Source organism: Peromyscus maniculatus, chromosome 9 (genome assembly GCF_049852395.1).
Source record: "Peromyscus maniculatus bairdii isolate BWxNUB_F1_BW_parent chromosome 9, HU_Pman_BW_mat_3.1, whole genome shotgun sequence".
NCBI lineage: Eukaryota > Metazoa > Chordata > Mammalia > Rodentia > Cricetidae > Peromyscus > Peromyscus maniculatus.
The window spans coordinates 68690417-68706921 of record NC_134860.1 but is presented as its reverse complement, the minus strand read 5'-3'; the positions used below and the strand labels follow the sequence as shown (position 1 = coordinate 68706921).

The window sequence follows — 16505 nt, the reverse complement described above, 5'->3', positions numbered from 1 at the left end:
TAGGCTAGAGATCCTGTCTCCCCCAAAAAAAGGTAAAGTAAAATTTTTAAAATATAAGTAATAGAAGTCAGCTCCCATGTGATCCTGGTGATCTTTCAGAATGAATAAATTTTTCTTTTCCCGTTATTTTTTCAAGTAGTCATTGATGTCACCAAGAATTACAGAGGAAGCACCAGTGGCTATTTTCTTCTTTTTTTTTTTCATGTTTTCTCCTTTTTGCTCTGGCTATTATCATTTTGGTTGTTTGCTTCTGTATTTAACTAAAATTATATAATTATTAAACAGGCAAGTATTGATATTAGTTGTAACATCCCACATTAAGTTGCCAGCATATTAATTACATTGGCATTATTGTTGCTATTGCTAATAATTATGCAGATGTTTTATTAATCCTAAGAACTTCAAACTGTTAAGTTGGTACTCTTTTAATGCTCTAGATTATAACCTGTTCAGATTGGGCATCTATATTGTATCATCTGTTAAGTGCAGTTGCCATTGTGAGCAGCAGTACCAATAGCTTAGGCTTTTGAGGAACTATGATGGGCCAGCCACCATTCTAAGTTAACTTATTTTATTCTCAACAATCTTGTGAGGTAGGTATTGTGGCTGTTCATTTTCTGGATAAGGAAACTGTGATACATGATCATTTGTCTACAGTTTCACAGTTAGTGAGCAATGCTGTCTAAATTTGAGCCCAGATAGTCTTATACCAGATCCTGTGTTGTTAACAACAGACTGTTCAACCACTGTTGCCTGTACAGTAAAGAGAGCATCCATTAGCCAAATACAAAAACCATAGGCTTAATGTTCTCTCTCAAAGCTTGCTCCCCACCCTGTAAATAACATGAGAATTGGTAATTTTTAAAGAAACATTTTCCATGTGTTTTAGTTAAGTGATTGTGGTGTGGAGTGGACCATATGGTGACCATTGCTGCTTGACAAAGTTCCAGCATTTCAGCTTTTCGAATCACAGTTCTCCAGCACCTTTTTACTTTCATTATTGTAACTATTATACCTTTCCCTTGGGGAAATTTTGTGCAGGCTTTAAGAAGTGTACAATGGTAGCCTCTTTAAATAAAGTCATTCTTTGGGAAAAATCCCCAACACTTTGGAACCATATAGCATGATAACTCTGCCTAGTCCCATTCAAGTTAACACCAAGGTGCTAGAAAATTTAGGGAAGTAACATATGCTTGATATTTGATAATCAAGATTTAGACATTCCTAAGGCCTACTCAGGTTCACAGCAGTGTTTGTCTAGCTTCATCTTTGCTCACTTTTAAGCTTTAGCTATTTGGATAAACTAAGTTATACAAAAAACTACAATATTCTGTAATGGAGTGTCTGATCCCCCAAGAAAATCGTTTTCCCATCGTCAGGTATTTTTATATGTCCCTATTCCCTCAGGAGCTTGAAGAAAGTTCTTGCTTGCTAAAAAGGGAGATATTCTTATCAAGAGGAACTTGTGGTGCTTCCATTAACATATGACTGCCTATTGTCTAGGTCAATGGTAGCTTCCTCAAGCCACACCCCAGCTTAGATGCCTCCTATCTCCCATGTATTTCTATGTGCAACTATAGAGTTTAAAAGGTGGCAGCCATCTGGATTCACCCTCAGATCCTGTCTGTCTCCTACTCCACATATCTTCTTTGGGATCTGAACCCCCAGCTGGTCACTGGAAGTGGAGGGCGGGGTGTAAATGAAAATGTGCTTGACATAGTTAACACGTTTGTTATGAACATTACAACAGTATATGGTACTATATATGTATAAACTTTAGCAATGGCCTGGCATGGTTGTTAGCATTCAGACTGGCCCCTTGGGGACCTGGCCAATAAGCAAGCAATACCTTGGCCCACCCCGTCTCTCTCTCCATACACACACACACACACACACACACACACACACACACACACAAGGCTGTGTCTACACCTCTGCTCTCTACCTCTCTCCCTCCCATTCTCTCTCTTTCCCTCTTCCCTGTCTTCGCCCTCCCCCAACACTAATAAAACCCTGTCTCAAAAACAAACAAAAAGCATAGCTTCATCATGTAAGATATACAGCACAGTGACATGGACAGTAAAACTGGAATATTTTGAACCTCTAAGTAATTTTCCATTACTTACTGGTTGGCACATTCAAATTAGAAAGTATACTTCTCTTTACCATTTCTGTTTGAACCTAGAGGTGACATTTTGGAAGGTTTGCTACTATGATTCTTCAGTGTGACTAAAACAAAATGAACCCTTCTTGGGTGCATTGATCAATAAATCGAAGAAATTTAAGTTTCAATTAAGTGGCTAGACTACAAGTACTATAGACAACCATAATTCTTTTTTTCCACTTGTTGAGTGTCTACTACGCGTTAAAAATGCAGGGATCACTATTCTATAGCAGCGGAAAAACAGTGGAATGAGAGACCCTTAGAATGATTTCAGATCTCATTCCATGTTGAAATAGGCTAGAGAGTGAAGTGAGGCTACAGGCCATTCATTTATTTTCAAGTTCATGCCATTAGTGATTTTTTGAAATTGGGCAGTTGCTTCCGCCTGGTAAGTTAACTTACCAAAGCCCAGCCTTGCTGCTCTGTCTGGTTTTGTAGATAAGCCATAATATGACATGATAGCAATTGCTGGCAATGCATACCAACAGTTTGTGCAGTTTTGCTTTTCCTTTATACACTAGAGAAAAATGAGGTCATGGTAGCCATGAGCAACACCCATCACCCTATTCTCCACATCTTCCTACTAGATCTGATTTAACAATAAATTAAGCTGTAAAAATGAATTTCGTGTTTATATTGCATTATTGGAAATTCTTCTGGTTTATTTGAAATCTACATGAACCCCCACACACTGGAATTATTTTAAAACTTGGATTGGCTTATTCTTGTCTACACAGGCAGACACCACCCATCCTTTAACCAAACACAGAAAAATAGCTTCTTCTTTCCGAGACTCATCACTGTTTGATATCTTCACACTTTCCTGCAATTTACTAAAACAGGTATGGTTATAAGTTCGGTTATAATTCCTGGTCCCTTTCCGGGGTAAGAGTGGGTGGGATTTGTTAGACGTCAGCACCTGACTGAGGCCATCATCTGGAGATGGAGAAACAGCTAACCAGGTTGATCACTGACTTAGAAAAAGGATTGCGTGGTTCCCCCATTTAAAAGCTACTCCTCTGGGTAAAAGACAGTAAGAGAACATTTATTCCTTGTTCCTGTCTTCAAGAAATCTAGTTTACTACAAAGTTAGAAATTTGCTGTTTGTTACTTTATAGCCACATAAAATGTCTCTATACAGAATGGAAGCCTGTTAGCTTTATGGTGTTTAGATTCCTAAGTGTTCTGCAAGCAGGTTTAGACTACATTGTTACCATACAAAACTAGGTGAGTCTTCTATCCCCTGCTGAGTTAAAAGCAGCAAATAAGCAAGCAGCATCTTCTTTAAAGAGTAGGTTTTGAATTTTTTAGCATCCACTTAGATTTAATAACCTGAAGGAATAGGCAATATCACATAAGGGAATTAACTGCTTTAAGTAGAGAGCTGGTTTTAATTTCATCTATTGATAGCATTAAATTTAATCAAAAAAAGTTAGGTAGAGTACTTACATGCATGAGAGCCTGGCTGGGTTCAATCCCCGGTGTCACAAAAAACAGTAAGCCTGTCATGATGCGGTATGCCTAGGCTACAGAATAAGGCCCTGTCTCACAAATAATTAAGGAAGGGAGCAGGGAGAGTCTTACACTTTTGTAACAGTGGTCAGGTGGCTTTTTCAACATGGGAAGCTACTTGGGGATAGCCTCTGGGTTTTTTGGTTCACTTTTATGTGTTGTTGCTCTCATTTTCTGATATTCCTCTGTTTTAGCTCCAGAAACAAATTTATATTCTTTCTGTTGCCCTATTTATGACACCCATCTTTTATTCACTTGATTATACTGCAAATTTATAAATGTTCCATTGTCCAGCAAGCTGCCGGGCAAAGCTGTAGTACCCACAAAGCTGTAACATCTGCTGAGAGAAAGCACTTCTGAGAAAACTAAGGATGAAATCCTCCCTGATCCTATCAGCTCATCACTAAGGCCTCAGATACTATGGACCAGTATCTAGCTCTTAAGTCTACAGATACACTGCAGATAAATATGTAATATTCGGGAGTAATTTTGTTTTAGTTCTCATTAGAAAAATATTTGGTAATGATGGTTCTACAAAGAGGAAGGGAATTGTAAAGCTTATTCTGAACTAGGTCCATAGCTTTATTTAAGCCATGCCTAGAAATTACTAAGATCGCACACCCAAACGCCAAATCCTGTATTGCTTAGGATTCCCAGTGGCCATTATGACTACATATGAAAAAGAAGTGTTAACCAGGGGATTTCTCTAAATGTCAGCTTCATATTTTTATATGTGTTGATACTAAAGGAAAAAGTAAGATTTTTTTTTCATGATAACATTGTTAATAAAACAGCAACATCTTTCTGGAGTAAAAACATCTTACTGTGCTGAAGTACAGCCCTCCTTTTCCAACTTAGCAGCATAGTTCTGAAGCAGGGAAAAGAGACTTGTTTGGAGCTTGTTCATTATGTGACAATTTTTGCAGGCATCGGGAAAGAATCTGAACTTGAATGATGAAAGTCAGCATGGCTTGCTAATGCAGCTACTCAAACTCACCCATAACTGTTTGAACTTTGATTTCATCGGCACATCTACTGATGAGTCCTCAGATGACCTGTGTACAGTACAGATCCCCACCAGCTGGAGATCAGGTAACAGAGCTCCAGCCTAAGTCTAAGTCTGCCTGCCCTGTGTCTATAGGTTAATCTAGAGAGGCCCCGTAATTCTTTATTTTTTTTAACAAAATTTAATGGTTTCATGTGTTTGTTTACAACATGGTAAGGATTCATGGAGAAGTCTTGTGAATTCCTCCAAGCATAAGAGAACTTAAAATTACTAAATAATACCAGACTTCTGGGAAGTAGGAGGGCTTTTGTTTTTTGTTGTTGTTGTTGTTGTTGTTGTTGTTGTGTTTGTCTGTTGGTTTTTTAATTTTATGTGCATGGGTGTTTTGCTTACATGTATGTCTGTGAATCACTTGCATGCCTGGTGCCCTCAGAGGCCACAAGAGATATTGAATCTGTAGGAATGGAGTTACAGACAGTTGTGAGTCACCATATGGGTGCAGGGAACCAAACCCAGGCCACTGGGAGAGCATCAAATGCTCTTAACTGCTTAGCTATCTCTCCAGCCCCCACTTCTGTTACTTAAAAACAGGGTGTCATAAGGTTTTACTTACCTGTGGTCCTAGCTGATACAGGAAGATCCCAAGTTCAAGGCCAGCATGTATATGGCAAGACCTAGTCTTAAAATAACCAAAAATAAATGAAAGAATTTCAGAGTGTGTTTTTTCTAAGGAAAAACTGTAGAAAGAGGAGTTAAGATTATCTTAAAGTTCCTTGAAAGTTAAAAAGATAAACACTTCATAGAGGAGCTGAAATCAGTAGTTTTTAACCTAGAGGGAGAAAAAGAAAACAGCTCTTACTAGTTGATAACTTTCTAAGAAAATAGATATTTTTTTGACAAATAATCAGAAGACTATGGTCCCTAATACATAAAGCTGTAAAATGCATGTAGGCCTGTGCGGCAGAGTCAAGTCATATCCTTTATCTTTTTCCTCCTAGCGTTCTTAGATTCTTCTACTCTGCAGCTGTTTTTTGACCTGTATCATTCCATCCCTCCCTCATTCTCACCTTTGGTAAGTCAGAACCACAGTTTTTAAAACAAACCTATTTCTAGAAAGTAGCATTGGTAAATAAACCTTAGGTCTGTTTTGTTTTGCAAAATCATAGAAATAAACCAGACTGATGGCTGGAAGATCTCTGTGAGTTCAAAGACAGCCTTGTCTACATATCAAGCCCAAGAACAGCCAGAGCTAATAGGAAAACCCTGTGGGTTTTATTTTTGGCGGGGGGAGGGGAATGGTGATAGAAATATGTCATAGGATGGATGTACTAGGATTAGTTACCCAGTGTGTTGATGCTGAGGTTATAGCCTAAAAGTTCTAGCAGCAGAGTCTTCATTGTTTTTAATTCTTCCTGTCTATTGTCAGGTTATGGCTAACTGTCAAGCTTTTTCTGTCCCATCTTGTGCCTGTAACCCTAGTGATTGCCACAAGTTACTGTGTGAGGATTCATCTGATACTTGTCTAGCTTAACATTGAGACTGGCATGAGATGTTTTTAAAATCCTTCAGGCACTCCTGTAACCCCAGCACATGGGAAGTGGCGGCCATTATATTGGGAATTTAAAGTGATCCTATCTCCCATATACCAAGTTTGAGGGAAAGAAGAAAAGAAAGTCTCTGAGGCCAAAGTTACACAGTGATAAATGATAAAATGAAAGACAAATAGGCCTTTCTTCCAAAAAAGCATTAAAATTCTTATCTAGTGGGTAATGTACCTTAGATCACAAGGTCATTCAGGTTCTAAAACGTTGTTGGTCCAGGGATTTGGGGACTTAAATACTATTCTACATGAAATATACATAGAAACACAGTAAAGTAATGGAGATTTCTTCAGTGGATCACTTTCCTGGCCATTGTACTTTTCCAAATTAACACAGGCCTTCCCTTTAGCATAAATATTAGTTCAGTGTTATGTACATCCTTAAGTCACTTCAGGAAAAAGGAGCACAGTCAAGAGGGGTAGTGGGTGAAAACCCTGTTTGTAGTTGAGCAAACTCACAGTGACCTAACAAGGCATGGTAACATGTGCCCTTTGCAAAGGCTGGTGAGTGCAAGCCTAGGAGAGCTCAGCCTGCACACTGAGCCTGCACACTGGGAGACAGCCATACAGCAGGAAGGAGGGCTTCTCTGTCTTCTCCTCCTGCCCTCCTAGTGCTTCCCTGAGGGAGAAGCCGGCCCAAAGCAAGAGCAACAGCTGTGCTGCTGCTGCTGCTGCTGCTGCTGCTGCTGCTGCTGCTGCTGCTGCTGCTGCTGCTGCTGCAAGTCCACCTTCCTGGGAACACAGCGTGCAGAAAAGGCCAGAAACTGACATGTACAGATAGACAACACGTAATTAACACTCTGGGAAAAGGAAGAAAACATTTTTTTCAGGGCATAGATTTGACCTGATTATTTTATCATATAGTTCTGTAAGCAGAGCTTTATTTTATTGAAACAGGAAAAAAAAAATCTAAACCTCAAGCTTTATTGAAGCTATACATTGCTTGACTTTTTTTGCAGCTTAACTATATATAAGTAGGAATCATAAGAAGTGATTGGAGTAGTCAAAGATACTGTCTAAGGAAAATGTCCAAGCTGGATGTAGTCATGGCCGTTGCTTTGATGAACTTGGATTGAATGCTTCTTTCTTTGATAAAGCTGCTGAATATTAGGGAGGCCATAGCTGCCTGTCTCACTGAGTGTGTCTGTGCTGTGTCCTGCTTGCAGGTGTTGTCCTGCCTAGTACAGATTGCCTCCGTCCGCAGATCCCTATTTAACAACGCCGAGAGGGCCAAGTTTCTCTCTCATCTTGTTGATGGTGTTAAACGAATACTGGAAAATCCACAGGTAAGGTTTCTGAGAATGTATGTATATACTGAATTTGTGTGACTGAAGTCTGAGGAAGTTCATCACATGGCAGAAATCCCAGGAAGCAGCTTAGGCTGCTCTTCTGAAGATCTATGGATGATTTTGGGGTACATTTGCTCCAAGGGAGGAGTATGAGTCCCGTAGCTCTAGAATACAGAAATCATGGGACAGGGTCATCAGATACAAGCTAGCTAAGATGGAACCAGTGATTCTTACTCCCTCAAGAAATTAAAACTCTAAAGATTGGTTTTTGTTTCTCAGTGTTTTACATTAATATGAATAACCTAACTTATGAGGCTATTTTTAGGTTGGAAGGGAAATACTTCTTTTTCAGAGATACATTCCTTAATTTGATGACTTCTCTCTCTCTCTCTCTCTCTCTCTCTCTCTCTCTCTCTCTCTCTCTCTCTCTCTCTTTTTTTTTTTTTGGCCCCAAAATTCATCTAATACTACTTTTCTTCCAAATATTCTCTGTAGTTGGGGAAAAAATTCTAGAAGAAGTGTGTTTTAAAATATGATTAAGCTTTGTCCCTTTCTTTTAAAATGCCTTTATTCATTCAACAAACTGTATTAAGACTTACTGTGTCAGGATTATGTATATGAATAAAACAAAGTTTCTGCTCTGATCACTAATAAAGAATAATATTTATAAGGAAATACAAATATACTGATACCTTTAAAGTTTTGTAGTACTGGATATAATTATATACTAGGATATAATAAACATCTAATACTTGTGATACAATGTGAAACACTTGTGCCGCTTTTGTTTATGATAACTAAGGTGCTTCACTTAGTGATCGTTTTGACATATGTAGAAATGAATAGATTCCCTTTGATCTACAAGAAGCAGACACATCAAAGATGGTGCCCATTTCTGCCATTGACCATCTTACAACCTTAGGCAAGTAGTGTGATCCTTCTAGGGCCTGTTTCTTACTCTTCCACTTGAAGCTAGTGATCCCATCCCATGGGTGAATATTTTGTGCTAATGGGAAAATAAATGTGATCAAACCTTTTAAAAGTAATACTTGACTTGTTTGGAAGCCGTGATTTGCAGCCCAGAAGCTGAAAAATAGACTTCCCCGTGCCATGCCAAGCATATATCCTTCTTGGGGTGTGGTGATCATATTTTCCATTTTATTTTCTTCCTATGCCGTTGCCAGAGTTTATCAGACCCAAACAATTACCATGAGTTCTGCAGACTACTGGCCCGGTTAAAGAGTAACTACCAACTGGGAGAATTAGTAAAAGTGGAAAACTACCCTGAGGTTATCCGATTGATAGCCAACTTCACAGTGACCAGCCTACAGGTTTGTCTTTCATCTCCTTGTCTTTCTGTTTAATTATTGGGTTCTCGTCTCTTGCGTACTGGTTTTAACTCTATAAAAATATTATTGGAGTTGGAATATAACTTGGTGGTTGAGCAATTCCCTAATACGTGTGAGGTACTGCTTCAGTCCTCAGAATCACAGGAAGAAAAAAGAATATTTTTATTACACTCACACATACCCTGCAATATAGTTACTATTGTAGACTATTTACATTTATAAGAGTGTAAGGAAAGGGTTGGAGTTGTAGCTCAGTGGTTAAACTCCTGCCTCTTATTTGTGAGGCTCTGCATTTGGTCCCAGCACCACAAGAAAAACAAGTGTAATAGCCTTGGTTAGAGGAACTTGTAGAAATAATAAGGGCAATATTTAAATTGGAGAGAAGGGCTAAGGACATAGTAGAGTGCTTGCCTAGCATACTTAAAGCCCCGCTGGGTTTAACCCAGTACTGAGAGAAAGCAAAAGGTAGAACTGGGACCTGGACTGCAGAATGAGGGGACAGAGCCCCCTCCTCTTGTCATGGAGCAGCACACTGAGAGTCCCTTGCTGTGTGGTTCACATCACAATCACCTGAGAGCTTGAAGGAGCACAGGGCTTGGGTCTCATCCCCACAGTTCTGGTTCACAAGTTCCAGAGTGGAACTTGGGCATCTCTTATTTCTAATAAGCTGACCAGCAGTTCTCTTATATTCTGATGTCTCAAACCTACTTTCATGTGTCTTTCCTTGTCATCTAGATTTATATAGCCAGCACAGACCACCTTTCTCATTAAACTCTGAAATCTGAAATACTAGTGTTTTACTTTTTTGTTGGTGTGATAAAATACCATGACTAAAAGCAACCTACAGAAGGAAGAGTTTGTTTATTTTCAGAGGGATGAGTCCATTATGGGCCAGGCATGGTGGTTCATGTCTTAATCCCAGCACCCAAGAGGCAGAGGCAGGTGGATCTGTATGAGCCTCGTCTACTTTTGAGTTCCATGTCATCCAGGGCTACATAGCAAGACCCTGTCTCAAAAGAAACCAATAAAAAGAGCCCATTGTGGTAGAGGGAGGGTTAGCAAGGGACAAGCATGATGGGCAGGGTCAAGAAGCTCACATCCTCAACAGCAAAGAGAGAATGAACTTGGCAAAGTTAGGAACTCACAAAACCCTGCCCATAACAGACTTCCTCCAACAAGGCTGCACCTCCTAAAGCTTCCCAGACAGCACCACCAACTGGGACCAAGTGTTTAAATGCCCAAGCCCACTTGGGACATTTGTCATTCAAACCACCACTAGTAACTACCTTAAATAAGTTACCAAATACATAGATTCAAGCCCCTAGAAACTTAGTTATCTTGTTATTCTTTGTATCAAATGGCCTAGGATTTTGTGTACAGAAATGAAAAGCATGCCTTTTCTTTTGTCGATCCTCAGCACTGGGAATTTGCCCCAAATAGTGTGCACTATCTCCTGAGCCTGTGGCAGCGGCTGGCAGCCTCCGTGCCATATGTCAAAGCCACAGAGCCCCATATGCTGGAAACATATACTCCCGAAGTCACCAAAGCCTATATCACATCCCGTTTGGAATCTGTGCACATCATTCTAAGGTAAGAAGACATGGACTACCACCATATTCCCTAACCAGCAGCCTTGTTGTCAGACTTACTAGAAGTCACATCCCAAACTGACAAAGGGAGACGTGTGTAAAATCTGTGTTTGTTTATGGCCATCTGCCTTTGTCTTTCCCTCCCATACCTTGTTCATGTCCCCTGAATCACCGTCCCCAGCAGTGTTTGTGATAGAAACACATTACATGTGCTTGCCCTTGCTTGCCACTTATTATCTTCAAATGTGAGGATTGTTTGTAAAACCCAGGGGGTAAAAGTTATAATGTCTAAGTATGGAATCTAGTGAGACTTCCTAAGGAAAAAAGTAGCTAAACGAGATTATAAGGTCAGATCATAATCAACTCTAATTTCAGAACTTGTAAGGATATGTAGTTCTAGCACGCTCATCATGGATTTGTCATCTTAGCATAAGAGTTCCCATCTACCTTAACTATTAACTGGACCAGAAACCCATAGTTAAAGAAATGTCAGACCACAGCTAGAGAGATGATGGCTCAGTGATAGGAGCACTGGCTGCTCTTCCAGAGGAACTGGGTTTAATTCCCAGCACACACATGCCAGTTCTCAACTGTCTGTAACTCCAGTTCTGGGGACCTGACTCCCTCACAGGCATACCTACAGGGAAAACACCAATGCATATACAGTAAGAATAAATAAAAAGGAGCCGGGCAGAGTGATGAATGCCTTAAATCCCAGCACTCATCTCTGTGAGTTCAAGGCCAGCCTGGTCTACAGAGCTGGTTCCAGGACAGCCAAAGCTACACAAAGAAAGCCTGTCTCAAAAACCCAAGAAGAAAGAACAATAAATGTCAGGCCTTTTAAGACATGTCTTATATTAAATCAAGTTGCCTTTGTTTGTGTTACTTTGTTTTTGTTGGTGGTTTTGTTGTTGTTGTTTGACGGTTGTTTGGTTTTTGTCCTTTATTTGCTCAGAGTGGGTGCATTCAATTGTCTTTAGTCTGTGGTTGGTTGGTTGGTTGGTTGGTTGGTTGGTGTGTGTGTGTGTGTGTGTGTGTGTGTGTGTGTGTGTGTATCAGGAGTCAATTTTCTTTTTCTATCATGTGGTCCCAGGGGCCAAATTCAAGTCATCAATCTTGAAGGGCCTTTATCTGCTCAGCCATCTCACAGGCTCAAGTTGGTAGTCTTACTATTTATGACAAATCATTTCAAAATATGAGTATTCATGAAGCTCACTAGAAAGCCTTTGTCTGATTCATCTGGCTTCCAGGAGGCAGTGCTAGAGGCTAGAGGAATGTATAGAAATTCTAGACACAGGAAGCCAGTTTTAATAACTATATACTTTTGAGTATGTTCTGCATTTCATTTTTTATAAACTATCAATAGTAATAAGACCACTTGTGATCTTATGAAAATTAATAGCCTAGCATTGTACATAGCAAGTGGGAAACATACAGCAGCCAACTCTTGGCTGCTGCTGCATCTGGCATTGCCATGCTACAGTAGAACTGGAGAGATCTCAGCCTAGGGCAAGGTGTTATAAACTCTGGAAACCAGTAGATAAGGTAAGACCTGGTACAAAGCCACAGTTCTGAAATCTGAGGTGGGAAACTAAACTCTATCATTTTGGTACCAAAATATACTTGGAAAAACTGGGTATAAGCCAAGCCAATTTATAAACTTTGTTTAAAAAAAAAATCCCACTTAGCATGATTATTATAGTTATGTGTTTGCTATATAGCAAGATTGAGTTTGATAAAATATGGGGTTCATCAAAGTTTTTACATTGCTGGGGAAAACATACTGCCTTCCCCTTGAAAGTTTCTGAATTCCCTGACCTCCTTTGGCCACAGTAACTTCAAATGCAGGAGTATATACAGTAATCAGAAAGATTGACTAGGGATGCCTGGAGTAGCTCAGCAGTAGAGTGCTTGCCGGGCATGCACAAAGCCCGAGTTCAGTCTCGGCACCACAAAAGCAAATTTTGAAGGAAAAAAACAAAAAAAGAGGGAAAAGAAGCTACTCTTTACAGGTCTTCAAGATGGCTCAGTGAGTAAAGATGTTTGTCTTCAAGCCTGACTACGGTCAGTTCCCAAGGCCCACTTGGCAAAGGAGGAAACTGACTTCTACAAATTATCTACATATATATATGCACTTGGGCATGCATACATACATAGTTACAGTAAAAATATAATCTTAAAACAATTTTAAATAAGCTGGGCGGTGGTGGCACATGCCTTCAATCTCAGCACTTAGGAGGCAGAAGCAGGTGGATCTCTGAGTTCTAGGCCAGTCTGGTCTACTGATCAAGTTCCAGGACAGCCTACACAGAGAAACCCTGTCTTTTTAAAATATAAATATATATTTTAAATATATTATCAATAAAAGAAAGAAAACCTAAGTGCCAGGAGCTCAGAGGGTTTAGAAACGTAAGTGCCAGGTTCAATGGCAGACAAATGCTAAGGAATTGGGAAAGTTCAGTGACGAGAACTTTTTAAATTTCCTTCCTTGGGAAAAATTGATCCTCTATTGAGGAGAAAAAGCTGCTGTCAGGGAAATTAATGGGCATGTTTTTTTAAGAGGGTTGCCTTCTTTCTTGGGAGTAGGGATGGCCTGGAAGATCCCCTGGAGGATACAGGTCTGGTCCAGCAGCAGTTGGACCAGTTGTCCACCATTGGGCGTTGTGAGTATGAGAAGACATGTGCGCTCCTTGTGCAGCTGTTTGACCAGTCGGCCCAGTCCTACCAGGAACTGCTGCAGAGTGCCAGTGCCAGCCCAATGGACATTGCCGTGCAGGAGGGTGAGTGCAGTGTCCGGGGAGCACAGAGACACTGTCAGCCCCCTTCACCTCTTGCTTCCTCCCTTTGTGCCCTTCTCCCAGCCAAAAAAAAAAAAAAAAAAGGATTATCTGCTATCACCTCCATGCACACAGAGTGAGTGAATGAATGAATAAACGCCACAGGGGACTAGGGTGGAATAATCATACCTGCACTGGGTTGCGTTAAGGAAGAACTGCACTCCAGAAACGGTGGTCTGGTCTGATACAGGAGTGCTTATTCTCTGATCATTTTCTCTTTGATGTCAGCCTCAGTAGAGTAGAATGACAGCCGTCCTGTATCAGGAAAGTAAGATTTTATGGCGTTGCTAGAATACTCCTAAGATTGAGGAGTCTTGCCAGGTGGTAGTGGTGCACACCTTTAGTCCCAGCACTCGGGAGGCAGAGGCACGTGGATCTCTGAGGGTTGGAGGTCAGCCTGGTCTACAGAGCGAGTTCCAGGACAGCCAAGGCTACAGAGAAACTGTCTCAAGGGGTAAAAAAAGATTGAAGAGTCTTCTAGTAAAAAGTATCTTTGCAACACTAGCAAAGGGACACTAAAGAGTCCTCTTCCTACTCCAGGACGACTGACATGGTTGGTTTACATCATTGGAGCTGTGATTGGTGGCCGAGTTTCTTTTGCCAGCACCGATGAGCAAGATGCTATGGATGGTGAGCTCGTCTGTCGGTAAGTGTGCCCCATGGAAGCTTTTATTCTACTTGAGTACTCAGCATCTACTGGACCCTCCTGATGCTTTCTACCAATTGCAGAAAACCTGCTTAGGCAACATAATGCTAATGAGGATGTGGACCTACTATGCTAAGCCAGCTAGCTCTCTTTTGTGCCTGCAGTAATAACTCTACCTATGATTTACACTAAAAAAAAAAAAAAAATTAACGGTAACCAGCAAGGAAATGCTATAGATGGAGTTGGGAAAGCTATTGAGGGCTAACTGTTGGTCTCTTCAGGGCCAGTATCTAAGAGTTGGAGACTTGGGTTTTATTTGCAATGCTGACCCAGGTCTAAAGGAAACCGGTTCCTTGGTGTCACTCCTGCAGCCTCACAGCCACAGGATTTCACATTATTTTGTATCTGTGTTCTCCTTTTATTAAAAACCACTAAGTGAGTGTTAAAACTTACTGAAAGTTTTCTAAGTTAAAATGGGGAGGCAGAGGCAAGCAGATCTCTGTGAGTTCGAGGCCAACTTTGTCTACATATCAAGCTCTGGGCCATAGTGAGATCTTACCTCAAAAAAAAATTAATTCATTTTACTATAATAATAAGCCCATTGCATGCTCACATAACCTTTCTTGTTTATTTACTTGTTTCTGAGAGTGACTTCAGGTATTATGCTAGGCACGTCTCTACTACCAAACTGTATCCTCCTCCCCTTTTTCCAAAGGGGCTTTACATCTCAGAAACAAGTAAGTAAACAAGAAAGGTGTTATGAGAAGAGTAGTGTTATCTACAATTTTCAAGCCTTTGTCATGTTTAAGATAGCTAGATCCTCATGCCTGCATCAGTCTGTGGTGATACCACACATCTGCAGCTTATTACTGCAGGAGTGGGATAGAAGGGGCCAGAATGTTACTGTGTGTTTTAAAATGATTGTAGGGCCATACAGAGAGCAGCCATTGTTAAGACTTCTGAACTCTTGAGGTATCTTCCCTAGGGAGAACCCACAGGAACCTGGTGTCTTGCATTGTATTGGTCCCAGAAATCTCAGTCTATAAATCTTAGCCTTCTAAAAAAAATTCCCATTTGTGTCTTTTTACTCCCATATTGTTTATCAAATTTTCTTTTGACTTTGGGTACCTTAATTATGACAAGTGTACATGGTATTGCCTCACTAGCACTTTTTAAGGGTAGTGAACAAAGATTCCATAAGAATGAAATCCAATACCTTTCTGATACCACATGTGTGTCATAATAAATGCAGTGTAGACAGTATCTTGTGGACTGTTCTCCTCTTGGGTGTTGCAACACAGTAAGTGAGTCTAATTTACTCATGATATGTTATAAATAGTTGCTGTCTTCATTCTATCAAATGCCAAATGACTCAATTGTAAGAAGACCATTACCAGGTGTGGTAATGGCATACCATTATTCCTCATTCAACATTGGCCATATCCTTGTTTGGGAGAGAAGGGTCCAGAGCAAAGGATTAAAGTCATAGGTAGTAGTACATCTGCTCTTTGTCCCTGAAGGTGGTCCTTGCCTATGACCTTTCCGCCATGGCTCTGTGACCTTCCTTTCATGGCTCTCTGAGAAAAAGAGACTGAGAAGCACTGGGCTAGTCCCACTCATCAGCATTGGTGAATTTGAATGCAGAAGATCACTTTATCCACGATCTCTCAGGAGTTCCAGAAAAAGACAATTACCTTTATATTCATATTTTACTACTGTTTATAAGCAGATATGGAGACTTAGTTTCCTCACCACCATTTAGAGCCTGCAGAGAAGACAATTTCCAAAGTGTGGATAAGGAGAGAAACATGTGATGATTTTGAAGTAGCTTACATTGTTTAGAATGCCCAGGATATCTTGCTGTTGAGAGAATCATCACTCCTCTTCCTCCAGGGTACTCCAGCTTATGAACCTGACAGATTCCCGCTTGGCTCAGGCGGGTAATGAGAAGCTCGAATTGGCCATGCTGAGCTTTTTTGAGCAGTTCCGTAAGATCTACATTGGGGACCAGGTGCAGAAATCCTCGAAGGTAACAGACTCACAGTTAGCTCCATTTCTCACTTCCTGGGTGTGGAGTTGCTGATGGAGGGGAAACAGTTGATCACAGTTACAATAAGCCTCCAGATTTCCAGTATTGGGAAAATCCAAATGTTTTCTCTTAGTCTGAGAATTCTGAGAATCATCAATGAATTGGGCCTGTTTCTCTAGTGCTCCATATGCTTAACAAATGGCCAGTCAAAACATCTGTTGTACTCTCCCAAATTGGCAGTTCTTAATCTCTATACATGAATTAATGCTGAGAACAGCCGGTAGTTTTGGCAGTGTTTGGAGAATTTCAGGATTGAAGTGGTCCAATAAGAGAATATAGTCTCTCTAGTATTTAGAACATTCAAGCTAGCCTATCCCTTCAGTGCATACTTCTCAGAGCTGTCCTACATCTTATCCCTTTAGTGTGGACACAACTTAGACAGCCCAGGTTGTACTCGTTCTATGTCATCTGATTGTTTTCTCTT

General features: G+C 40.4%; 1 protein-coding gene across 2 annotated transcripts in view; it reads left to right on the top strand.

Annotated features, from left to right (window-relative positions):
• Positions 1 to 16505, top strand: part of Xpo7 (exportin 7) — a 44246-nt gene that overhangs the window by 7473 nt on the left and 20268 nt on the right. For both annotated transcript variants that reach the window (XM_076545339.1, XM_076545340.1), the window contains exons 6-14: positions 2902 to 3006; positions 4603 to 4768; positions 5681 to 5754; positions 7449 to 7568; positions 8756 to 8902; positions 10338 to 10510; positions 13096 to 13289; positions 13887 to 13992; positions 15886 to 16021. In XM_076545339.1, coding sequence (XP_076401454.1) covers positions 2902 to 3006; positions 4603 to 4768; positions 5681 to 5754; positions 7449 to 7568; positions 8756 to 8902; positions 10338 to 10510; positions 13096 to 13289; positions 13887 to 13992; positions 15886 to 16021 — 1221 coding nt within the window. The remainder of the gene's footprint in view (positions 1 to 2901; positions 3007 to 4602; positions 4769 to 5680; positions 5755 to 7448; positions 7569 to 8755; positions 8903 to 10337; positions 10511 to 13095; positions 13290 to 13886; positions 13993 to 15885; positions 16022 to 16505) is intronic.